The 25,876-nt window shown below is 37.2% G+C and overlaps 3 protein-coding genes across 3 annotated transcripts; 2 read left to right on the forward strand and 1 right to left on the reverse strand.

Moving 5' to 3' along the window:
- Positions 1-864: 864 nt before the first annotated feature.
- Positions 865-8,095, forward strand: LOC126712525 (alcohol dehydrogenase-like 7). The gene is made up of 10 exons (XM_050411879.1): positions 865-1,031; positions 1,199-1,335; positions 1,443-1,489; positions 5,200-5,525; positions 5,730-5,812; positions 5,914-5,989; positions 6,232-6,296; positions 6,686-6,781; positions 7,309-7,473; positions 7,726-8,095. Exons 1-10 carry the CDS (start codon positions 980-982, stop codon positions 7,852-7,854), a joined length of 1,176 nt encoding a protein of 391 aa, XP_050267836.1. The 5' UTR covers positions 865-979; the 3' UTR covers positions 7,855-8,095.
- A 1,298-nt stretch (positions 8,096-9,393) lies between these two features.
- On the reverse strand, positions 9,394-11,565 carry LOC126695244 (uncharacterized). Its single transcript, XM_050391920.1, has one exon. The coding sequence runs from the start codon at positions 11,563-11,565 to the stop codon at positions 9,394-9,396; it is 2,172 nt and encodes a 723-aa protein (XP_050247877.1).
- An 11,014-nt stretch (positions 11,566-22,579) lies between these two features.
- LOC126701714 (uncharacterized) lies at positions 22,580-23,301 on the forward strand. The gene is made up of 2 exons (XM_050400045.1): positions 22,580-22,637; positions 22,719-23,301. Exons 1-2 carry the CDS (start codon positions 22,605-22,607, stop codon positions 23,250-23,252), a joined length of 567 nt encoding a protein of 188 aa, XP_050256002.1. The 5' UTR covers positions 22,580-22,604; the 3' UTR covers positions 23,253-23,301.
- Positions 23,302-25,876: the final 2,575 nt, after the last annotated feature.

Below are 25,876 nucleotides of genomic sequence, written 5' to 3' on the forward strand. Positions count from 1 at the left end.
AAACGTTTTAATATATTCATTCATCCTTTTGGGTATTGGCTAACATTTGTAAATCATTAATGGATGTTCTCTCAGGTACTTTGGAGGCCATTCACCCATTGTAAATATTTGTAAATTAGTCTATGATTGTAACATTACTTATTAATAAATACTTTAAGAATATTCGTTAATTAGTCTAAGAGCATTCATTGATTAGACTATTTTTTTTATGGAAAAAGGTTTACATATGTTCATGAGCATTGGTTTAGAAAATATTTTTTAAAATTTTTATGAAAATATAAAAAAATAATTAATTTTTTGATAACTTTTTATATTTCTCATAAAAATATTAAAACTTTTTAAAAATAACTTATTAAGAAATTGCGCGAGATACCATTTTTTTTATTACTCTCTATCAATCATTTAACAAATTATAAAATTAGATATTTATCAAATTATAAAATTAGATATTTTGGATAATGGCTTAGATGGAAAGCTTCTATCAATAGAGTCGTATTCATTGGCCAGTTGAGTCAAGGCGGCACAGTTTCAACTTTCAAGACTTCAAGGTTTTTTTTTTTTTGGTAAACCAAGACTTCAAGTTCGAGGGCTCCTCTGCTTACCTTTAAAAAAAAAAAAAAAACAAAAAACAAAAAGGTTCGACTTTTCAGGATCCGTATACGTTATATTTTTCTGACTTTCACAAATTTCAAAAAGAAAAAATACTAGGACACACCTTATTATTTTGTCATCTTTTTTCTGGTCAGCACACCTTATTATTTTGCGTAATAGCATAATAGAGTGCGTTTAATAAATATTACTGTTCATTTTAAAATGCATTTAAAAAAAAAAAAACTGTTCATTTGTGTCTCATTGGCCCTTATAAATTAACGCAATACCACCAGTTTGGTGCCAACCACTATGAGGACCTAGTCCCACATTGTAAGAGAGAACAAGCCAGCGACAGAGAGAGTTTAGACTGTGTGGAGTTTCGGCCGCCATGGATGAGAAATCTTCAAGTAAAACCAGAGGGAACCCCATTCGATGCAGAGGTGCGTAAAAACTGTCTTGTTTTTTTTGTTGTGTTGCTTTTCTAGCCTCCATATTCTTTATACAGTGAAAAGTAGTTTCACTTCCTGTCTCTCTTGGAATCAGTGTCTGAAAGTGATTTATTACTGTTGTTGTTGTTGTTGTTGTCTTTTGTGTTGTATTGTTGTAGCTGCGGTTAGTCGCAAACCAGGTGAGCCACTAGTGATAGAGGAGGTCATGGTTGCACCTCCTATGCCTCATGAGGTTCGGATTCGAATCATATGCACCTCTCTCTGCCACAGCGATATCACTTTCTGGAAATTGAAGGTTTAACCATATTCACTCTGAAAACTCTCATACTTTTATTTCTACTTTCATAACTTCTTGAAATTTGATTCATAAAATATATGCCAATTTTTGTTTTATGTTTGAAGGATTTTCCTGGAATTTTTCCAAGGATTCTCGGACACGAAGCTATCGGGTTAGTCTTACATTCTTTCTTGTCCATTTATTATTTTGTTTCTTGTGATGCAACATGTCTTTTGGAGTTTCTCGCGATGATGTGTCTTGTGATTTACTGATTTTTCCTATGCCTAAATTCTTAATCCATTTTTTTTTTTTAATAATATTTTGGAAGGAAGCATGCCCTGTTATGGGTGTATAATTCCTCCCCTCATATTGTGTGGGTCGCATAAAAAAGAAGAACATGTTATACAATTTATCTGCAATAGGAAAAGTGCATGTCAAGAATACAAATTCTCTATAGTACATTTTTTATGTTTCACTTTATGTTTCACTCAGGGATGGAACTATGTTGAAGAAGAGGGAGGCTGTAACTCCCCCAAATTTTTTTAAAATATTAAATAATAGGTATATATTTAAGATTTTGGAAAATAAGTCCATGAAAAATTATATTTGTCACTCTCAAGAATATTATATTCGCCCCCCTTGACTTCGAGTCCTAGTTCCGTCACTAGTTTCACTAATTATAACTTTGTTTGACTTTTCCTATAAAATAGCCAAACTTTAATATAGAAATTTTTTTAAAACATGACAGATTATGATTGGTAGAATATAGAGTAGATAGAAGATTTGTATATGCCTATCACCAATAGATGAGGTAACTAATTAATGTGACTTGTGTCACTTTAACAACTAATAAAAAATACTATATTTTTGAGAAAGTATAAACAAATAACTGAATTACTTTTATATGATTGATGACACGTCAATTTGTAAAGTTTATTTAGTAAAATTTTTGTTACAACCAATTTTGTAACTAAATTTTATTATTCCGAAACTCACTCTTTTAAAACAACTATTTTTAATCCCTGGATGATGTGTCTAACTTAAAAACTAACTTCTCATCACTTTGTTAAATATTAGGAGAATTATAGTTCAAATCTCTTCCTATTGTTGTAACTATTAATTTTTTTTTTAAATCAAAAATTTTTTTTATATAAATTTTTCTAAAAAGGTGCATTGTTTGTCGCACATGCACTGTATTGTATGAGAAAGTTTAACAAAATGTGATTTATTTTTTTATTTTTATAATTATTAATAGGCATTTATTATGATTGTATTTATATATGAAACTTTCTATTCCACAGTTAATAGAAAAAAAAAATGATGTAACAAGATTTTATTAGAGGGTTTAAATATAAAATAAAATTTAAATTCAAGTAAAAAAATCGAATAATAACATGTAAAATTGTAACATTTCAAAAGTTTATGTGGTAAAATATATGAGGTTAACTAAAAATCAAAGATCTTTGGTTTTATATATATTATAGATTATAGATAAGAAAATTGTGCACTCTTTCCCGGCCCCACTTTTAAAAAAGCCCCTAAAATATTAGACTAATAGAAATTTAACCTAATTGATATCCTAAATATTTTTTTAAAAATATTGTGAGCTTATCAAATAATCATTAACAATTAATTTCTCCCAATAGTTTGAGATTTTAATTTTTATAAATCAATCTCCCATGTGGTAGATTCTATTATGTAAAGTTGCAATAATATTTTAATAAGTTACATTTTATTGTTCCATGCATTAAAATTTTTATTTTGTTCTTGTTAATTATATTATAATTTCATAGTGTAGTTACTGTTTCTTTTATTTGAAGATATTTTTATAATTATAAATATCTAAAAATATCTACCAAAAAATGTTAATTTGTTTGAAAACCTAAAAGAGAGAAGAATAAATAATCTAATTGAATCTTAAATATAAGATCTTGTTAAATTTATTACAAGCAATATAAAAAATACAACCAAAAGTTAAGATTAAACCGAAAATAAAGATTGAAATCTTAAAAAAGAACCAGAATTTCATAATAAAGAGTTAGAAGATAATGAAATTGAACGTTCTTAGACTCCTTAAACACAAGTTGTTTAACCTAATATTAAGCCAAGTTAATTAACAAGTTCATTAATAAGATCTAGGTTAAACACATTCAAATCATATCATGTAAATAGTGTGGAAATATAAAGAACACACGATATGATAACCTAGAAAAACCAAACCGGTAAAAAACCTGGATAGGATTTAACCTAGCCATCCTCAAGGTAAAACAAATCCACTAAGAAAGAATTGAAGTTTGTATAATAAGACTTAGACCACTAACATCCTCTTGTTACCTCGAATAGAAAACTTACTACCACGACCACGTGACAGCTCCGAGTTCACGGACTACTTCTTTCTTTGATCCACAGCAATCACAAGTTCTCCTACTTGTGTTTTTCTTTAAGCTTTTGAAACAGCAACTGAAGAGATCACTAAGTTCTTGACATCAATCTTGATCTTGATAACCCTAAGTGTGTGTGAAGATAAACACCTCTAGATCTTACAGAAGATTCACACACACAACATATCAACAACCTCTAAAACGTGGTTAGGGTTTTTTCTTTTATACTTGAAGCAAAACATAAAACCCTACATGTCATATGGGCTTGGGCTGAGTTGGAAATTTTGCAGAAAAAACAATCTGCACGAGGTTCGATCGATCGAGTCTAATTTTCGATCAATTGAGCCTTGCAGATTTAGTCCAATAAATTCTGCAATCACTTGATTCTAACTTTACACATAAACACACTTTGAGCAGCCTAAATCTAGACTTTAAGTTTTGATTATGGTTTGCCAACACAATACACATTGAAGTTCTAATACATTTAGTTCCTAAAGTCTTAGGACCTAACAAAAATAATACAATAAAAATAACCATGAAAATTATCATAATAATGTGCAACACTTAAGGAACTTTATATAAGTTTTAGCCATCAAGAATATATACAGTTCTCTTTTGCATCTTAATGGATTGAAAATTATGACAACAAGATAAAAACTAAATAAGAAAACTTAATTAGTAATTTTGTATCTCAAAAGGCAACAATAGTGGTTTTCAAATAAAAGAAAAATGTATAAAATAGAAACTTAAATAAATCTGATTTAATTGATTATTAAATACATATAAAAATCCATCTAAATTTATCAGCTTAGGGCTCAAACTGTATTGAGCTCAACCTATCCAAGGGCAATTAAATTCAATTATGTGGTTCATTGATCAATACAACGACATGATTGAATTTAATTAGAAATATAAGGTACAATACTTAAGGAACTTTATATAAGTTTTTGCCCTCAAGAATAAATACAGTTCTCTTTTGCATCTTGATGGATTGCTAGATCAGCTTGCGATTTAGTATGAGTTCACTGATAATTGATTTCTACTATGCCTCAAGCATGGCCCTGGTCGAGCTATTTGCATGATGTATCATTTTACTAATCATTTACATACTTCCAATCAGAATTCTTTCTTCTTTTCTTGTTTTAGTGTCACTACATTTTTGATGTTCTGAAATTTCACTGCTTTGATAAAGTTGAGGGAGTATGGCATAACTGGTACTGGTAGGGTGATCAGAATAGCTCTTTTGCAGATAATGGTCTTATTGGCATTTGATTTAGACTAAATCACCTTAACTGATGTAATCTCATTCTGTTGACTGTTGATCTAACACTGAGATATTTTTCTTACAATATCCTAGTCTTGCCATTTCTATATTTAAGCATTACTGATCATGCACATGCATTAGATGGCATAGAGCTATCATATTGTCCGGGCTTATTCAGAGTTCAGGCATTAAAGTTGAGAGAGCTTATTATATTCCACCACCTTTTATATGCTTTAGGGTTGTTGAAAGTGTGGGAGAAGATGTAGATGAAGTAAGTGAAGGAGATACTGTCATCCCTACGTTCATGCCAGATTGTGGAGATTGTGTCGATTGCAGGTCAAAAAAGAGCAACCTATGTTCAAAACTCCCTTTCAAGGTATCTCCGTGGATGCCTAGACATGAGACCAGCAGATTCACTGACCTCAAAGGAGAGGTTTTATATCATTTTCTATTTGTCTCAAGCTTTAGTGAGTATACAGTGGTAGACGTTGCCCATGTAACAAAAATTGATCCCTCAATCCCTCCAAACAGGGCATGCCTTCTTAGCTGCGGAGTATCAACAGGTAATTGGTCATATGCTTTGTTATAAATGGAAGTGTCACATTGACACAAATTAACTTGAACAAATTGAAATTTTCATAGTGAATTAATTATTCAAGCTTTATATTTAAAACTCATAGTTTGGAAAACATATACGCCCAACAGCTCAACTTGTTGAAGGTTGGCCTTTGACATGACAATAACCTCTATTATATTTGAGTTTTTAGGGGTTGGTGCTGCTTGGAGAACAGCAGATGTGGAGAAAGGATCAACTGTTGTTATTTTTGGGCTGGGGTCTATTGGATTAGCTGTATGATCTTGCAGAACTTTGTATAAGTATTGTTTTTTCTCCTTCCTTGCATTTATATTTGAGAGGCTGCAGAGAAAAGTTCATGCCTGTCTGTTTGCTAGGTTGCAGAGGGAGCTAGACTTTGTGGAGCTACAAAAATTATTGGTGTAGATCTGAACCCAGACAAATTTGAAACTGGTTAGTACTTTTTATTTGGGTACGGTGACACAGAAATCTGAAATCATCTTTTGATGAAGTAAGGGGCATCTCTTTCTTATTTAAGGAGAATATAGCTCATTTGATCTGCTCAATCTGAGGTTTTCTGTATTTCCAGTCAGGTTAACTTTGATTAATGTAACTGTGTAAAAAGTCTTATGTCATTCTCATGTTATGAGTGAGCTTTGCATGGGTTATGGATGATATTGTTCTTATTAATACAGGAAAAAAATTTGGAGTCACAGACTTTGTCAATTCTGGAAACTGTGGAGACAAATCCGTGAGCCAGGTCTTCTCTTAAACTATATGATAATTGTTTGATGACTCTATTGTTAAGTTTTATACTTCTATCCATCATTAATATTGAGATAAACCCTTCTTGCTCTGCAAGTAGCTAGGCTTTTGTTAGTTTGAGCATGCCGAAGAATGTCTTGTACTGTCAAGTTATTAATGCTTTATGTGTCTGTGAGAAATTGAGCTTTCTTATACTCTTATTATATTATTCATAGGGTTGAACTTGATATGAGAATCAGAGATGATTAATATTTGGTTCATCTAATTCTGATAGCGAAGGAAGAAGTGTCTATAATGAAGCACAAAATGTGCAGTATGTTTTGTATCGTCATTCACAGACAATTTAAATTAATCTTTTGCAGTTTGTTTTATCTCATTGAACAGGTGATCAATGAGATGACAGATGGGGGTGCGGACTATTGCTTTGAATGTGTTGGAATGGCATCGTTGGTGCATGAAGCATATGCTTGTTGCCGAAAGGTCTCTCTCTCTCTCTCTCTCATTACTAACAAAACTTTTGTTGGATGTCTTTCTCCAAATCACTTGGAGTTAGAGGATGCCTCTCTGCATTTAGAGATTCTCTGTGGTCTGTCAGCTTTACTTGACTTGAGTTATGGCATATTTTATCAAATCTGGTCCCAGCATTGCACCTCTCAAACATATATCAAGAGGAAACAAGGCAGCTCTAGTGGTGCCTTAAAAATTGGCCTTATACCAATTTGTAAGAAATTAAGTCATGGCTTGATGACCAGACAGACTAGAGCTTGGTGAATTTGAGCACATCTGGAGTTATTGATTTGATGTTTTGAAGAGAAATTTTTAGCAAAATAACATGCAGTACATTGGAACCATTCAATTAGTTTATTGATTGTAGTACCACATACCCGTCGCCCTTCCTATTCTTTTTTCTTCAAGTTTCAAATATGCTTGTTGTGTGTGTGTGTGTGTTTTTATGCTATCATGCGCTGACAAATAATTTGTGATATAATCTTATTTCTGTTTCCCAGGGTTGGGGAAAAACAATTGTGTTAGGAGTGGACAAGCCGGGGGCAAAATTGAGCCTCAGCTCTTTTGAGGTCCTTCACAGTGGGAAAAGTCTCATGGGATCCTTATTTGGAGGACTCAAAGCTAAATCTGATATTCCCATCCTCCTTAAAAAATACTTAGACAAGGTAATTTAACAGTTACTATGATTTTCTTTAGTTGCAAATCTTTGATAATGGTAATTAGCTTGTCAATCAATCTTCAATTTAATCTTGTGGTGTGTTCCCCCTTGCTCCATTAGTATCTCTTCAGTGCATGATCAAAAACTTTTGTCTATATGATAACAAGGTCTGGACACCTGCCAGTATCTGAGGTGGTATTAGCAAAAATAATCAGTAGATGATCATATTTTCTTCTTTCTTTCATTTAATTACTATCAGGAACTACAGCTGGATGAATTTGTAACGCATGAGGTAAGATTTGACGATATCAACAAAGCTTTTGATTTACTAATTGAAGGAAACTGTCTGCGATGTGTAATTTGGATGGACAAACAAGTAAGCTCCTAGTTTGGGAATTGCTTGGATTTCACAAGCAACTGGTTTTTATTTTCAGCTAGTTCCATATTGTAATCCCATCACCATGGAAGTTTCAGTGTTTGATCAAATAATAGCTGTCTTAACATATGTATGTTATACATTAATGATTGGACAGCTCTTTCAATTTTCTGTAAGAATGTTACACTATGACACACTAAGTGCATCAATAAAAAGGCTACTCCTAGTAGAAGTGGTAGAAATATTCCAAGTATTTCAGCTGGAACAGCTATGTACGTTTTAGATTTTCTATTCACTCATGATCTGACCTGGTCGACCCAATCATGATATTGAAGGATGAGACCTTATGCAAAAATGAAAAATGCACTAGATGCCCTGGTGAGGTATTTGTTGGGTGAGTCGTTTGTTTTCTTTAACCCTGTAAAGCACGGAACTAGCTTCCTTTGGTGTTTTCACATTATGCTTTGCTAATTCATATCTTATAAGCTACTATCATCTAATTTCCATTTAGTATGCAAAGAGAAATCATCACCATTGTTAATTGGAATCCACCGTTCCCTATGTAGCATCCCTAGCACTGCAAAAGGACAATGTGCCTCTTGTCAATTGGGATCAATGGAACATTCCTTAAGCTGACAAAGCATACCATTAGTTTGACACAACTTTTGCCATGAAACCATTCTGTTACTACAAAATGGTTAAGTAAAATACCATTCCATTTAACAAAGTTACTGTCATGCATAACCCTTTTGGTGCTTGCCTAAAGTGAGAAAAGTTAGATAATTAAAATGTAAGGAATAGGTTAGCATGCAACATGGTGAAACAAACCTATTGTTAGATTTGACATAATTGTCTTATGAGACTCTGTTATAGTGTAACATGAAAAAAAAATGTAATAAAAAATTGTAGAGTTACTACTTATTGTGACTTAAGTTTTTATTAATGAACGTGACAATGTTACTGTCATTTGTGACTCTATTATTGTTTGCCCAATGTGAACAGTTTTAATTTTTCACCAAAAAAAAAAAAAAAAGTGTACAATTAAAAAAAAAAAAAAGTAAACAAAAATATGAAAAAGATTAGCATGTGACATGGCATAACATACCTTCGAATTTGACACAATCATTTTGTAACACTAACACAATCTAACTTGAAAAAATAGCTACCGCAAAACCATAAAGTTATTGCTTAATGTGATGTGAGGTTTCATTGGATACATAAAGTTATTGTAATGTGTTACAGTGAGGTTGTTTGGTTTGTGTTTCCAAACAACCATTTTTAGTTTTTAAACATCATTTCACGTATTTCCACACACTTTTTCACCTACACGTATTTCCACAAATGTTTTCAAACAACAATTTTCAGTTTTTAAACACATGTACCAAACATGCCACTTTACCAAAAGTGGGCAATACTTTTTTTTTTTTTGAAAATGGACGGATCTATTAATCATTTAAATGTAAGGAATCATAATACAATGCCTCAATAGCTGGTGGGGGAGGGTATCCTCCAACCAGACTATATCCTCTATTACATCTTTCGCATATCTGGCTAAAGCATGTGCCACGGAATTTGCACCTCGCTTAACTTGACTAAAACAACCCATCTAATCCCATTGGCCAGCCATTGGATATCCTGTATTATGTGCCCAAGTTGTGACTGATCAGCCCCAGATGATGAAAATGAAGACATTATAGCTGCATTATCCCCTTCAACAACCAAGTCTGTAAAACCAGCGTCAATGGCAAACTCCAATGCTCTTCGACATGCTAAGATTTCTACCTCTTCACTGCCTCCAACCGGTGGACCTTTTGCAGTCATTGCTACCATTACCTCCCTCTTACAATTCCGAATTATTACTCCCACCCCAGACATGTTCAGGTCCGAGAATATGGTAGCGTCAAAGTTTAACTTGAAAACAGGGTCCGGCGACGGTTTCCATGTGCATACACTTGCATCCGTTTGAACTGGAATGTCCAACTGATCCTGGGACTGTTGGAATTCATTCAAGTAATCGCATGCCCTCTTGTTCAGCCACCTCAGGTCCACAATCTTTTTCCTATGAACAACTGCATTCCTTTGGTTCCATATTAACCAAGCTTGCATAATGAAAAGTTCGAACTTCGGTATGGTCAGACGATTGAACATTTTGAGAAATAATTGAAGCACATCTTGTTGTCCGTGATGGCTTTTTTGCAACCTCCCGCAACTCCCTGCCCAAACATCTTTTGCCACGGCGCAATCCCACAAGGTGTGCACCCTTGTTTCGGACTCCCTAGAGCAGAGCAAGCACACGTCCTCTTCAATTATTTTTCTTCTCACTAGGTTAGCTCGAGTAGGGAGGGTGTTTAGGCATGCCCTCCATCTGAATACCTTAATCTTGTTGGGCACTTTGAGCTTCCATAGTTTTGACCAAACCTGCACTCCAAAAGGACCTGTGGATGTCTTAGCCACCTCTTCGCTCTTCTTCAAAATTCTCGCAGCATGATAACCCGATCTAACTGAGTATGCTCCCTTTTTTGTATGTAGCCATGTTATTGCATCCAAGGCTTGTCTGTGGCTCAGTGGTATCCTCAAAATAGCATCGGCATCCTCTTTGTGGAATTTCGCAACAATTAAATCACTCTTCCACTCTTTCAGGTCTTGATTAATTAGATCAGACATGTACCAGTCCTGCACCTCTTCCTCCGGTGGATGAATCACCCCATTTGTTGGATGATTTAGAATCCACTTATCTGTTACCACCTTCACTTCTGATCCATCCCCAATCCTCCAATAACATCCAGATTTCAAAATTGGTATTGTTGCCATTATACTCTTCCATACATATGAATAGTTTGGTACTTCCTTTGCTTCCAAAACATGACACCGTGGGAAATATTTAGGTTTGAAGCACTGGTACATTAAGGAATCTTGTTTCTGTATTAGCCTCCACCCCTGTTTTGCCAGCATGGATAAATCGAAGGTTCTTAAATCCCTAAAACCCAAACCTCCCTTCTTCTTGGCCTCGGTTAGTTTACTCCAACTTGTCCAGTGGATCTTCCTCTCCTCTCCTTGCCCCCACCAAAACCTTGCACACATTGCGTCGAGTTCATCACAAAGCTTTTTGGGCAATTGAAATACCCCCATGGTGTATGTGGGAATCGATTGTGCAACTGCCTTAATCAACACCTCTTTCTCGACTTTCGATAACAGCTTACCCTTCCACCCTTGGAGCTTCTTCCACACCCTATCTTTAAGATAGGCGAATGAGTGATATTTTGCTCGACCTACCAATGTGGGTAACTCCAAATAAGTCTCAAACCGGTCCACCTCCTTCACTCCCAAAGAGTTTATGATTCGGTTTTTCTGCTCTACAAGTGTATTCCTGCTGAAGTACACTGAAGATTTCTCCAAATTTATGCATTGTCCTGAGGCTCCCGCATACACTTGCAAGATTTTAGTAATCACCTGCACCTCACGCTGCTTTGCTTGACAAAAGATTAAAGAATCATCTGCAAACAAAAGGTTGGTGATCCTTGGGGCCCTTTGACAAATAGAGACTCCATGTATAAGCCCCTCAGCCTCTGAATTCTGCAACAAAGATGTGAAACCTTCTATACACAATAGAAATAGGTAAGGTGAGAGAGGATCTCCTTGACGGAGTCTCCTGGATGGAGAGATAGTACCATATGGTTTCCCATTTATCAAAACTGAATAAGATGGGGTGGTGACACAACACATAACTCTATCCACCTATATTTTAGGAAAACCCAATCTAACCATAATACCATGAAGGAAATTCCACTCCACATGATCATAGGCTTTACTAACATCCAGTTTAAGAGCAAGAGAGCCATTTTTTCCTTTTTTCCTACCATGCATGGTATGCAGTGTTTCATATGCTAATAGTACATTATTAGTAATCAGGCGGCCTGGGACAAAAGCACTTTGTGTTGGGGAGATTATTTGTGGGAGAATTTGCTTCAATCTATTGGCTAGGACTTTAGAGATGATTTTATAAATTACATTACATAAGCTAATAAGGCGGAAGTCAGAGATTTTCTGGGGTGATTTTATTTTAGGGATAAGCACAATATGAGTGTAATTTATTTCAGGCACCATATAACCAGAATTTAAAAAATCTAACACTGCATTAGTGACCGAGTCACCTACAATATGCCAAAACTTTTGGTAAAAAGAGCATTCATACCGTCGGGTCCAAGAGCCTTTGTTGGTTTCATTTGGAATAACGCTGTTTTGATCTCTTCTGCACTAAATGCAGAGGACAATATATGCTGCATTTCAGGAGTAATCTTTGGATTAATGGTGTTAAGACAATCCTCCATTCTGTCACATGCTCCTGCCTTAAACAAATCCTCAAAATAACCCACAGCCACGCCTGCAATCTCCTCCATTACCTCCACCCAAATATCATTTGCATTTTTTAATCTTTGAATATGGTTCCTCCTTTGTCTTTGGGATGCTTTTGAGTGGAAGAACTTTGTGTTTTTATCCCCATGTTTCAGCCAAGGAATTCTCGACCTTTGCGCCCAGTAAATCTCTTGCTTGCGAAGAAGAGCATCAAGGTTTCTACTAGTCACCAAATATTCAGCTCTAATCTCTTCAGTAAGATTAGCTGAGTTCAGTTGTTCAATCTGCTTCTGTAGTTTCTTTATTTCTTTAGCCTTGGGTTGTGCTTTTGATGAACCCCAAGCCTGTAGGTTCGAAGCACATGCAGCAACTTTCTGTTTCACCACTCTAAGCCCTGTAGCTTCGGCCCCACCTCTCTCCCATGCATCTTTAATTACCTCCTCACAGTCACCAAACAAGAGCCATGCTTCCTCAAATTTAAAACTCTTTTGGCCTTTGTACCATGACTTCCTGGAACTTTGGACATTCAAAATGATTGGCAAGTGATCAGAGGCATGGCCGCTTATTATTCCATGTAAATTGGTAGCCACTAAAGCCTAAATCTTCAAGTTGGCAATGATCTAGAGCCTCACGGAATGCATCCATTTGGCTGTGTTGTGGCAGTCTCTTGCTCAACTTCTCAGTGGACTGCAAGATGGCGTTAAGATCGCCTATATATACCCACGGACCATCAACCAACGTCTTGAGATGTCGAAGGAGCGCCCAAGACTTAATCTTCTGACCAGCTTCAGGCCAACCATAAAACCTAGTAAAAAACCACACAAATCCGTCTTCTTCCACAACCTTGGCCAATATATGATTTGTCGTATAATTGATAACATCTAGCTGGACATCACCCTTCCAAAGTAAAGCTAACCCGCCCTTTTGCATTTGGATACTTCACAATAAAACGGTTAGTAAACAGTAAGTCCCTACAAAATTCATTAAAACCTTCTTTATTAAGTCTTGTTTCCATTAAAAAACAAACCCTGGGAGCTTGATCCGTCATAAGATTGCGAAGGCTGCGAACTGTCCAAAGGTTCCCAAGCCCTTGGCAATTCCAGCTTAATATTTTCATTGCTTTCGGCAAGGGTGATCATCCACCCTCGCCGATATCTTGTCCGAGTATTTGCCGTGAGCTTCCATCTTACCCCTCTTCCCACCATGTGCTTCAGTGCTCGTATCACTCTCTCTGTCCTTTTCCTTAGTACATATTGAATTTCTCCACTCTCTTTTTCCTTAGGCCTGCGATCCACATGTTTCATTCTAACCCACGTAGATTTGGGCTTTGGCACATCCGGCCCATCTTGCATGTAAATGTCCACTTGTTTGTTTTGCATTGGCTCCACTGTGTTGGCCATATTCTCCATAACTGATACGTTAAACCCAGCTGTCCCATGCACTTCAATGCTTTCCTTATACGCATCCGTGGATGCCTTCAAATTTGGATCCATGCACTTCAATGCATTAACTCCAGTTGTCCCATGCACGTCACTACTTTCCTTACCGTTGTCACCATTATTCTCCATTACTCCACTTATTTACTTCCTTGATTCCAACTCAGCATTGATTACGAAATGTTGTAACGGAAGATTCGTTACGCCCCCAGAATCACGCGATTCACCTTGCTTCCGTCTCTCTGCTTACCTAGGGTTTTCTTCAGAAACTTCCTTCGCCGCCGCCACACCGGAATTACCGTGCTGCTTGAGTTCATGGACATCGTCCCCTGCCTTCTCTTTCGCTGATCCTGACTTTTGCGTTTGCTCTGTATGGCGTTTCCCTGGTGATTGGCTACGACCCCCCGTAGCTTTTAGCCATTCCCCATACTGGTATTCAACCTCAACACCACTCTTTGATAACTTAAAGTGGCTCTCACAGTGGAGCAGGTCATGTCCCAATAGGCCATAATAGTGACAAAACATAGGAAGCCACTGTCGCTCATACTTAAATGTGACCCATGACCGTTTACCATTGGACCCTGCTAGAAGCCACCACGTCGGAGTGGTTTTGAGACTGGTAGCGCTACCTTCACTCTCATAAAATAACTGGGGTCATCCTGCTTCCTTCTCTTTTCCACTTCCACAACTTCTCCCAATCGGCCCCCCACTTCCGTAGCCACACGAGTAGATACCATATCAAAAGGAGCCCCTATATTTGGATCGAAAGGGAAGCCTGGTGCAACTGCACATTCTCCGCTGTCATACCTTTTTGCCAACGTGTGAGCATGAGCAGTTGATTGTCAAAGGACTATGGCCCACCCTTCAAGATTCTTTCCAAGTCAAACTCTATGTTGAATTTAAATTGAAATAAGTTTTCACCCACCTCAATAATCTGCACTTTTTCCTCCAATCCCCATGCTTTCCGTAATGTATTTTTTGCAGCCTTTTTGTTGAAAGGTTTGCAAGTAAGAAATTTGCCAATCAGACTTAAATTGCAACTTTCAATCTCCGATCTCCTACCTTCATCAGAGATGTTTATTGTTTCTTCTTCCTCAGCAGTTAGCTTCATATTCTCCAAACAATTGATCACATAGTCTGCCATTACAGTCAGCTACTTGACACACTTAGAACAAGGATAATAAGATGAATGAGAATAATAAGAGGAGCAATACCCTTAGGACTAGCTAAGGGAGGGAGGAACTCGTAATGTACGAGAGAGAAGAGCTCCTACAGAGAGGAGAGAGCCTAGTCCCGAGGGCTTTGTTTGTGAGGTTTTCGATTAGAGAGAGAGAGAGAGAAAGTGGGCAATACTTAGATAGTCATGGAGTAGTACTTCAGGACTATCTAAGCATTTTTTTGCCAAAAGTGAAGAAATAAGTAAGTTAGCATGCCCTTTGGTTAAAGAAGAAGAGGAAGAAGTAAATAAATTAATGCCCCTTGCTAAAGCATAAAGTTAGATTTGACATAGCTATTTTCTATAGGGCCTTGTCATAATTATACATGAAAATAAAATTAACAATGCTATAAAATTTTATAGTTACTGCTCAATGCGACATAATTTACTATTAAATATGGCAAAGTTACAATTATTTGTGACCTTGTTATTGTTTGCCCAAAGTGACCAAAAATCTTCAAATTAAAAGCAAAAAAAGAATCGGTTAGCATGTGACATGAGTACATAACATGGAATTCTGTCAAGTTTTGATGTATTTATAATATTGATAATGCTGTTGAACACAAACTATTTTACACACTAAAAAAAAAAAACCTAAAACTGTGAACTAAAGTCGTGAATTCCATGTAATAAATAATACTCTTATAATATTATATACACAGCAACGTCATAGTCTATCAAAAATGCTAGAAAACCTTAAATTACTGTTCAAAATAATGTGAGTTATCTTTTAAAAAAAAATTAATGTCAGTTATTAATTAATAGATGTCACAGAGTTTACTGTTAATCTATATATATATATATATATAAAATAACGCATGTAACGACATACGTTACATGCGTTCAAACAACTATGTACAGATTTGACATAGTTGTTTGAACCTATCACAATCTAATTAATATGAAAAAGAAAAGTAATTATTTAATCTAATCTAATACTGTATATAGTTACCAAAAAAAAAACCTAAGCTCTGTTACGTCTTGTTTTAGAATTATTTTTTTAGTTTTTAGAAGGACTTTTAGTTTATTCTGCACACGTCGATATGTGTTCACAAATCATAAGTAGTAAGTTGTTATTAATTCTAATTTAACTCAGAGTTAAAGTTACTTTTTTTCCTACTAAGAGCTAATAACAACATGTTACTTAAAATTTGTTATGAAAATATTGTGGACGTAAGGTTTCTCACATATAAGATTGTTCGGACACTCTTCACAATGTAATTTGTCCATGTCAATATTCCCGTCAAATCTATTGCTTTTTTTTTTTTTTTTTTTTTTTGCTGAGAATAAAAACTTTTATTAACAGAAACAAGATACAAACTGAGCATCTTCCTTAATTACATCCAGAACATAAGGAGGAGCTAAATTAGAATCAAAGAAGCTAAAAATTCTGTTTGAAAGTGACTAACGGCTGAGAACATGAGCAGTCTTTTTAGCCTTTCTAGGAACCCAATTAAAAGAAGAAGGAACTAAACTAGCTAAATACTTGGTTTCCTGCAAAATATTACTAACTCTCCATGGAATAGAATTGGTGGAGGAAGTCAGACCTTAGATGCAGACCTGACAATCACTTTCAAAACTTACATTGATAAGTTTGTGATTTATGGCAGTAAAAACAGTTTATCTAAGTGCCTCAGCCTCAACTTGGACAAGGATGTTGGTGTTGACTTTGATGGAACAAGTAAACACCAAATTCCCTCTCCAATCTCTAGTAATCATGGCAATAGCCGAGTCAAATTTTCCCACGGCTGCATCACAATTTCTTTTTGTTCTCTCCCTTGTTCAGGGTTGGCTTAATAGGTGATGCAATTGATGCAATCACCTAAGGCCCCCAAATAAAGAAGGCCCCCACTTGTAAAAAAAAAAAAAATATATATATATATATATATATATAATATTTATCTATATATTTTAATTAAAAAAATTTTAAGTACTTTTATTGGTCAATAAAATGCATTAAAAAGACCCCATTGTTTCCTAAAATACAAAAAAATTAAAAAGGAAAAAACAAATGTCCAGCGGCTAAATTGTGTGCAACTGTGCTACTGCATAGCACTGGATAGTTGTGCACTGTACAGCAACATAGCCTACACAGTTGCACACTGCACACTGCACACTGCACATGCTACACGCACAGCCCACAATCATAGGAGAGAGGACAACACTTTTTCTGAATTTATCAATTATTATAAATGATCATACCAATTAATAATTTGATATGTATCATATCAACTTATTTGTATCATAGTGGCAATAATTTATTGAACCATATGATAAATTAATTTTTATTTGTGCAGATTTAGACTTTAAAGTGGCTACAGCTTTAAAAAAATTACAGTAACCAGGTTCTATTATTCTATACTTTAAATTTTATTTTTAGTTAAATTATCATTTTTAATTATAAATTGTGTTTTGATAGTTAAATTTAATATATATTACAGTATTTGATTAATATTTAAATATAAAAAAATGTCCCACTTAAAATTTTCGTCTAAGACTCCTAAAATTGTTGAGTTGGCCCTGCCTTGTTGGATTTTTCCAATGAGTGACTGAAACTATAGATGAAGGTGGTATGTGATGATTCTTGGACATAATCATCCAGTGCTCGTGGAATTTTCTTTGAAACGCTCTTTCCAGCTCTTCACCTGTTGGCTTAATTAATTTCTTCATGGACTGCTTTGTTCCTCAATGCTAGGTGTAAAGGGTTACTAAATGCGGAAAGAAATAAATGCATTTATTTGTGAGCTTTACTTTATTACTTTTCCCACCAATTTTGATGACCATTCCGGTACTTACCATTTTTCCTACGTTACTTGCGGCACTTGGATATAGGTCGAAATTAATGTCTTATCTTACTTTATGTTAATAGATATTAAATATGAATGCCTTTTCTTCTCAAAAAAAAAAAAAATGTGAATGCCTTTATTTTGTTCTTAAACTACTCATAATTATATTTGTCGAAAAATACTCATAATTACATTTAATTTTTCTAAATTGTACTTATTGAATTTCCTTTCCATTCTTACAATTATGCCATGTGCACGGTAGACTTTTTCTAAATGAGATATTTCATTTTCTTTCCTAAAATTATACTACAAAGATAAAATTAATATGTTACTTAAAATTTGTTGTAAAAATATTATTGACATAATATTTCTTTTTGTTAATTATTGAGAAATATTATGTTCACAATATTGATAACACACATTCATGAACCAATCATGATTCATGACATTTGTCAACTTTTGATCTTCTCTCTCTCTCTCTCTCTCTCTCTCTCTCATTGGTATGTAAACGACTATTATTCTTAATTTTTAAAACTGAGTGTTTGATTGGTTAAACTTGGTGGATTTTTTTTTTTTTTTTTTTTATGACATCCGCTCATAATCAGGGACGAACCCAGGTGGGGCTCGGGCCCCCCCCCCCCCCCCCCCCGGGTCCATAATTTTTATTTTTATTTTTTATAGTTATTATATATTTCATTTTCATAGTTGGACCCCCTTCTAAAACCTTAGGCTCTCTTTCTTCTCAATAAGCCTAGCTAACCTCACCCAAATAGCAACTATCCAAACCCAAAAACTTAACAAAAACAATAAAAACATCCACAATGGTGATTTTATTTTAGCAAAAAAAAAAAAACCTATTTTATCACCAAAGAACCAAAAAATCATGTGTTATTGGAGAAGATAAAGCTAAATTTTTTTGCAACTACAGTAAACTGGTATAAATACCAGTTGACTGTAGCAAGTTGTTAAAAATAAAATACAATATTTTATTAAGATTATCTTTTCCTTCAATTAAAAAACTCGGATTCTTTCTTCCTTTATTATTTTAATGAGTTGTTTATATTATTTTAAATGAAGTAATAAAAAAAATTGAACATTTGATATTGGGTATATTGTAAAGTGAGGTATTAAAATAGATAAAGTAGTTTTTTAAGATACTAAAAGCTAAAATTTTTAGTACCACCACTGTGAATGCTCTAACTTCAAAAAAAAAAAAAAAAAAATTCATAGCTAGCCTAGTATTAAAAAAAAAAAAATTTGTTTTTGGTTTTGTCTTTGTTGGTAAATCTTTGCATCTTAATGTATTTAAAAATAACAATTTTGTGTATTTATAATTTTTTAATACTATATGGATGCCTTTTTTATTTTTTTCCGACCCTCGCTAGCTTTAAATCCTAGGTCTGTCCCTACTCATAATGTTTACTTTTTATTATCAGGACAACACATCAATTGGTTTTTGATATAAGTGAGGATTAAACTTCAAATATATTATTCGACAATAAATTTTTTTACTAATTGAGCTAACTGAAACTCACAAACTTGATGAATTTGGATTCTCTTTGTCAGGCATATTTTGTCTTTTGTGTTTTAATTTTTGGATTACGTTGTTTGCTTCTACTTCACTACATACTCCTCTCTTTCTTTTTTATTTTGTAGGTAAAAAAACTACTTCAAGTTCAAACCTTAATATATATACGTTCTCACTCGAACAGATACACTACCTCTTTTCCTTTCTCTCTAGCCAACATCTTAGTTACAATCTGTTATGCAATCTTACTTTTAGAGCCAAACATGAATAATCTAAAAACCAAAAGGACAATATACTGTTGCATACTGAAAAAAAAAAAAAAAAAAAAAACCAAACACAGTTTTTTTATTCAGATCAGGTGTGAGTTACCAATGGAGGTAAGCAAAGTTAATTAATTTGATGTATAACCTTGTTACTGTTTACTGTTCAATATGGTGTAGTCACTGCTATTTTGGTCCTTTTTAGTTTTTACTTTTTACCATCAACGTGTTTAAAAAAGAAAAACAAAAAAGATATGCTTTAAATAAGTCAAAATGGAAAAGTTGCATTAATGCATGACTTATAGTTTATTTACTCTAATAAATGATAGAGAGATTATGTATTTTTTTTGTGTTTAGAGATTGACCGGTTAAATAAGTATTGGGTCTAGCAAACACAAATGGACAGCTAGGGTTTTGTGGGTGCAATATCTCGAAAAAGAAAATTGTGGGTATTGTAAAATGACTTCCCTATAAGTCCTCTTTCGTCCTATCTTTCTTTGAATAAAAATGTTGTGACTTAGATCCGGTGCAATAGGCATGCAATAATATTTTGAGATTGAAACTTAAAAAGTTTACTTTTAATCTCTGCCATTAAACTTGATGACGTCGAAAATTGTCACCAATGGGTCACACCGTACTCGCGACTCGAAGCGAACCTGCACGACAGAGCAATCGAAAGAAGTCCTTCAGAGAGCACCGGTGTGGTGCCGGCCTAAAGCTCTCCGACGGTCAAGTTAGAATTCTTTTGTTTTACTTAGAGCGTTAGAGAGGGTCAATTCAAGCGTACCTCGATTTCTGAGGGTGGTAGGCCTTTTATAGTGACAAAGGGTTGACTTTTCTTCTTGGTTTCCAAATCTTTTCCATGTGGGACTCTAATACAAATTCCTCTGAGCGTGGTGAGCAGGGATTTCCATTTTTGGATCTTAGGGCTTTTCTAGGCGATATGGACTTCGGATCATGGGCCCTTACTACGTTTGTCAGCAATGGGCCTTCAAAGTACAGGGGATCATCTTTATACAGGCCCAGCAGTTCCGATCCGTCAGGCCCATTAAGGTAAGCCCATCAGGCTCTATATTTTACCATCTTCAGTTGCCCCCTTCACCCCAATGGTCCGTCACCTTTTAGGTCAAAGGATCAATGGGGTGACGGTTCTAACGCATGGGTATGACGGAGTGAAATCCGCGGGAAAAAAGAAGATTTCTAGTTTAGTCACAACTGGTCGACGGATATATGCAAGATAGGTTGACGGTTCTAGATGGATCAACCCGTCAGAGGAAGATTCATCAAGTTGACGGTTACATGATGGGTACAAATCTGTTGGTGCGTACTGGCAGGTTGTCAGCATTTATTAAGCATGCCATGTGTCACTCTCTGAATGGCCATTGTATAGGATCGAAGCGTCGCTTCGTCTTCCGTGCATCTCCTATATATATAAGGCGCCTCACTCTCTCATTTCTTCAATTTTCAATCAGAAATCGTTTGTCAGAGCGAAGCCGTCAACCTTGTCAGAACAATCCGTCAAGGACGAGCATCTACTGATTACACCAACCGTCACCTCTCCTCTGCTAAGTGTGGTAAGTACTTCTAATACTATAGTCAAGTTACATTTCCGTCCATGCATTGTTGTTAGGCTTTCCATACCCGTCAATACTTTCAAACCCGTCGGTCTTAGGTTTCATCGTCAATTGTAGGAAATGTCTAGTGCGTCAAGTAACCAGTCGGTGGTTCGTGATGGGACGGAATACGAGGATGTATACCCGTCCGGTCATAAAGACCAAGAGAGCCCCGGCGAAGATAGGAGTCCGTCTGCCTCTTCTTCATCCTCAACAAATGAGGATGTGGAGATAGTTGAAGTAGAGGGTTCTGATGACGACGGGGATCAAGCACTGGAGTCCGTTGTGGGTGCTGATGGACTAAGGCAGTTCATCATGTTGCCAGAATGGACGGTGCATAGGTTTACATCCGTCATCAGGGAGAAACATTTCAGCACTTTCAGAACCAACTTCCAAATCCCGGACTACGTTTCCATCCGTCTTCCATATGTGTGGGAGAAGTGTTACTATGAAGGGGTAGACGGTGTTGGAGTGTACGAGCAGGCGTTAAAGGTTGGACTTCGATTCCCGCTTTCTACACTTCATAGGGAACTTTTGCACTATCTGGGGTTGTCCGTCACCCAGATATCCCCTAACGCCTGGAGGGTCTTCATAGCCATGGAGATTCTTTACGGTGCAATGTCGGATGGGGAAAGGAAACTGACGGTCCGTGAATTTCTTCACTGTTACTGTCCAGACGAGATTTCTGGATCAAGGGGGATGTACAGTTTTGCTAGTCGGAGCCCCTTGTTGAAGGTGATCTTTGAGACCTCAGACTCAAATAGAGACTGGAAGAGTCGCTACTTCTTCCTGGAGGGTGACAGATGGATGAGCCGTCCAGGGGAGACGGAGTACATGCCCGTCGACACAACCTGGGCAGTGATAAATCAATCGTGTATGCATCCGTCTTAATTTTGTAATGCTTTTCGTATCCGTCCATCTTTATGTGTATATCTTGATCGTCTTTCTCTGCAGGTCGACGGCGCCCACAAGTCAGCCTTGAGGAATTTAGTTTCCTTGAAAAGATTTGCAGAAAAACTACGCCGGAGGAAAGGACTTGGGCTAAGTTAGTGAACCCGAGGACCATACATTGGTACTGCGACGGTCCTGAGCCCACCCAAGAGGCGATCAGATACGACGAGCGAGTTCACAGACGTAAGCCCGTCAACTTTACTTTTCCATTTAACTGAATTCACTTAGTTTTAATTTCATCCGTCATAATTTGCAGAGATGGAAGACGCAAAAAGGAGAGCTTTGATTAAATCCCAAGCCGTCAAGAAGAGGGAATCCGGCGAGGTGGTACCTAAGGTGTCGGCTTCAGCCCCTAAGAGGAAACCGACATCAAAATCCGACCGTCCATTTAAGCAACCAAAGGTCTCTCTTGAACCTGTGGTTGGTTTAATGGCTGAGGGTAACAAGACCGTCACCCCAGCTAAGCAGGGGACGGGTAAAGGATTGATGACGGCCCCAGACGGTAAGCAAGAGAGACCTCCTTCCCTTCTCCGCGACGACTCCAAGTATGCGTTGGAGAAGCTGTCGTCCATCATCACGGCGGAAGACTGAAGATCTTGGAAACCACTCGACGGAGGCCATGGGGGAGACGGGCCTCTTTGCCGTTGCTCAGGTTGGTTATGTCCGTCAAATAAGTTTGTTTTTCTTTTTCGTTGTTATTTACATTATGTGACGGGCTCTTTTCTGTTCGCAGTCCTTGGTCATGATGAAGGGATTACTGGACCGGTGTCTCAACCGTGAGAGTACCTTGGACCGGGTGCGCGCGAAGGCGGAGCAGACGGAGGAAGAGCTCGGACAACTCCATAAATGGAGGTCCAAGATGGAGAAGAAGCTGGAGCTTTCTGAGAAGGCAAGGAAAGAGCTGGAGGAGAAGACGGTTGCTGCGTTGACGGTCATTGAGAAGAGGGAGGCGGAGATTAAAGAACTCAAGGAAGAGATCCGTCATGTGAAAGAGGTAGCAGTCGAGGAGTACCGCAGCTCAGAGTCCTGCTTGGGCGAGCTGTCAGATTCTTTCCTTCAAGGCTTCGATGATTCTCTCCGTCAGGTCAAGAAGGCCTATCCAGAGCTGGATTTGTCAATGGTCAAACTTGAGGACCAAGCCCAGACTTCTGCCCTCCCCGTCGCCTCCGAAAATACGGAGGACCTCTTTGGCGAAGACGCTGTTCAAGGAGACGGAGAGTCCGTCCCGTCGAAGGATGTCCAAGTCGCTGAACAAAAGAAAGATTAATGTCTATGTAATTTATTTTGAGAACCATCCGTCCCTTTTTTTTTTTTTTTTTTTTTTTTAATTTACATTTCAGAACAATCCGTCCTCTTTAATTGTATTAAACACTTGCTTTTTGGGCTTTTGGCTTAATGTTCATATATGCTTTCTATTATTGTTTGGTACTTTGTTTAAAGGTCCGTCCTCCTTCTTGAGGAAGGATTTTTATGAGAATATTTTGTTTATCCGTGATACTCCGTCCACATTGCAGACTTATCATTTTGTGTTGATTGAGCATTTACATCCGTGAGGATTTTTCTTCTCCATCTATTTTTAGAGGTTTATTATGAGGATCCGTCCACTTTGTGGCGTTGTGTATCACTTTTAAATGTACCGCCTATTTAATGGACTTGTAAAAAATTTTTAATGTAGTCAGTGGTTCGTCCACTTCGCGGGCACGTTCTTCTATTATTTCCGTCCACCTTGTGGACTTGAGTTATCATCCCTGTATGATGTCGTCATCCCTGTAGGATGGCCCGTCGGCCTTGTGGACTTTATTTTATGTTCGTCCATTTAAGGACTTACAGTGATCGTCCTTGTAGGACGATCCGTCCGTCTTGTGGACTTTCGATTGATCCGTCCACCTTGTGGACTTGAGTAATCATCCCTGTAGGATGGTCCGTCCATCTTGTGGACTTTGGCTACTATCCTTGTAGGATGATCCGTCCATCTTGTGGACTTTATTTTGTATCTGTCCATTTTATGGACTGATAGTGATCGTCCTTGTAGAGTGATATCAACCCCGCATGATGATCCGTCCATCTTGTGGACATTTTGTGTCCGTCAATTTTGTGGACTGAGTGCGATCGTCCTTGTAGGGCGATCCGTCCATCTTGTGGATTGCATTTATATCCGTCCATCTTGTGGACTTGAATGATCATCCCTGTAGGAGGTTATCATCCCCGTAGAATGATCCGTCCATCTTGTGGACGGCATTTGTATCCGTCCATCTTATGGACTTGAATGATTATTCCTGTAGGATGTTATCATCCCCGTAGAATGATCCGTCCATCTTGTGGACGGCATTTGTATCCGTCCATCTTGTGGACTTGAATGATTATTCTTGTAGGATATTATCATCCCCGTAGAATGATCCGTCCATCTTGTGGACTGCATTTGTATCCGTCCATCTTGTGGACTGCATTTGTATCCGTCCATCTTGTGGACTTTATTTAGTTTCCATTAGTTTTGTAGACAATTATAATGACATCCAAGTAGAAGATCAAAGTAATATCTGATTATAGAAATGCGTAAAGGAAAAAGTGCCTGCCCCCTTTGGGCTTAAAAAGGGCACGATAAGATTGTAGCCAAAAAAAAAAGACAGTTAAAAGAGAAACTTATAAAAGCTTAAACAAAAACTGGTTGCCGTGTCACTACTACTGGTAGTATTTCCTCAAATGCTCGGCATTCCATGGATGCGGTAGCTTCTCTCCATCGGTTGTCTCCAGGTGGTATGTTCCTTTCCTTTTCCAAGACGTAACTCTATAAGGTCCTTCCCAGTTGGGGCCGAGTTTTCCCTGTGCAGGGTCTTTAGTTGCACCCATGACCTTCCTGAGTACGAGGTCTCCTACTTGGAAGTTTCTGTGTCGGACCCGGGTGTTGTAATGTCTGGACATGCGATCCTTGTATCTAGCGATCCTTTGCTCCGCCGCCGACCTAACCTCATCTATCAGGTCCAGCTGTAGCCTCATGAATTCGTCATTCCTGCCTTCGTCATGGTTGTGAACCCTGTAACTTGTGAGTCCAACTTCTGCTGGGATGACCGCCTCGCTCCCGTATGTCAGTCGAAATGGCGTCTCTCCTGTCGGTGTCCTCGCCGTTGTCCTGTATGCCCATAATATGCTCGGCAATTCTTCCGGCCATATGCCCTTTGCCCCCTCAAGCCGAGTCTTGATAATCTTTAACAGGGATCGGTTCGTGACTTCAACCTGGCCATTAGCCTGAGGATGGGCGGGTGATGAGTAGTGGTTTTTTATTCCTAGCTGTGTGCAGAAGTCCCGGAAGTGGTCGTTGTCGAACTGCCTCCCGTTATCTGAGACAAGAACTCTAGGAATACCGAACCTGCATACGATGCACCGCTAGACAAAACTCCTAATGTTCTTTTCTGTAATGGTGGCCAAGGCTTCCGCCTCTACCCATTTTGTGAAGTAGTCAATACCCACTACTAAGAACTTCAACTGCCTTACCGCCGTTGGGAAAGGTCCCATGATATCTAGTCCCCACTGAGCGAAAGGCCATGGAGCCGTAATAGGGGTTAGCTCCTCAGCTGGTTGTCTGATGAAATTGCTGAACCTTTGGCATTTGTCGCAGCTTTTAACGTAAGACACGGCATCCTTCTGCATGGTTGGCCAGTAATACCCAGCTCGTACCAGTTTGTGCACTAACGACCGCGATCCGGAATGGTTCCCGCATATTCCTTCGTGTACTTCCTTCATTACGTAGTCTGCCTCTTCAACCCCGAGACATCTCAGATAAGGACGGGAGAAACCTCTCTTGTAAAGAATGTCTTTTATCAAGACGAACCTTGCCGCTTGGACTTTTAGCTTTCTCGCCGCCTCCTTCTCTTCTGGCAGTATCCCGTCCTTTAA

This window comes from Quercus robur, chromosome 2, assembly GCF_932294415.1.
Source record: "Quercus robur chromosome 2, dhQueRobu3.1, whole genome shotgun sequence".
Lineage (NCBI taxonomy): Eukaryota > Viridiplantae > Streptophyta > Magnoliopsida > Fagales > Fagaceae > Quercus > Quercus robur.

Excerpts from the sequence above, each read along its gene's own strand:
- LOC126712525 (XM_050411879.1), top strand. The coding sequence starts at position 980 with ATGGATGAGAAATCTTCAAGTAAAACCAGAGGGAACCCCATTCGATGC. Across the intron at positions 1,336-1,442 it reads TCACTTTCTGGAAATTGAAG|GATTTTCCTGGAATTTTTCC; the intron begins GTTTAACCATAT and ends TTATGTTTGAAG. Across the intron at positions 1,490-5,199 it reads CTCGGACACGAAGCTATCGG|GGTTGTTGAAAGTGTGGGAG; the intron begins GTTAGTCTTACA and ends TATATGCTTTAG.
- LOC126695244 (XM_050391920.1), bottom strand. The coding sequence starts at position 11,565 with ATGTGTTGTGTCACCACCCCATCTTATTCAGTTTTGATAAATGGGAAA.
- LOC126701714 (XM_050400045.1), top strand. The coding sequence starts at position 22,605 with ATGGGGGAGACGGGCCTCTTTGCCGTTGCTCAG. Across the intron at positions 22,638-22,718 it reads GCCTCTTTGCCGTTGCTCAG|TCCTTGGTCATGATGAAGGG; the intron begins GTTGGTTATGTC and ends TTCTGTTCGCAG.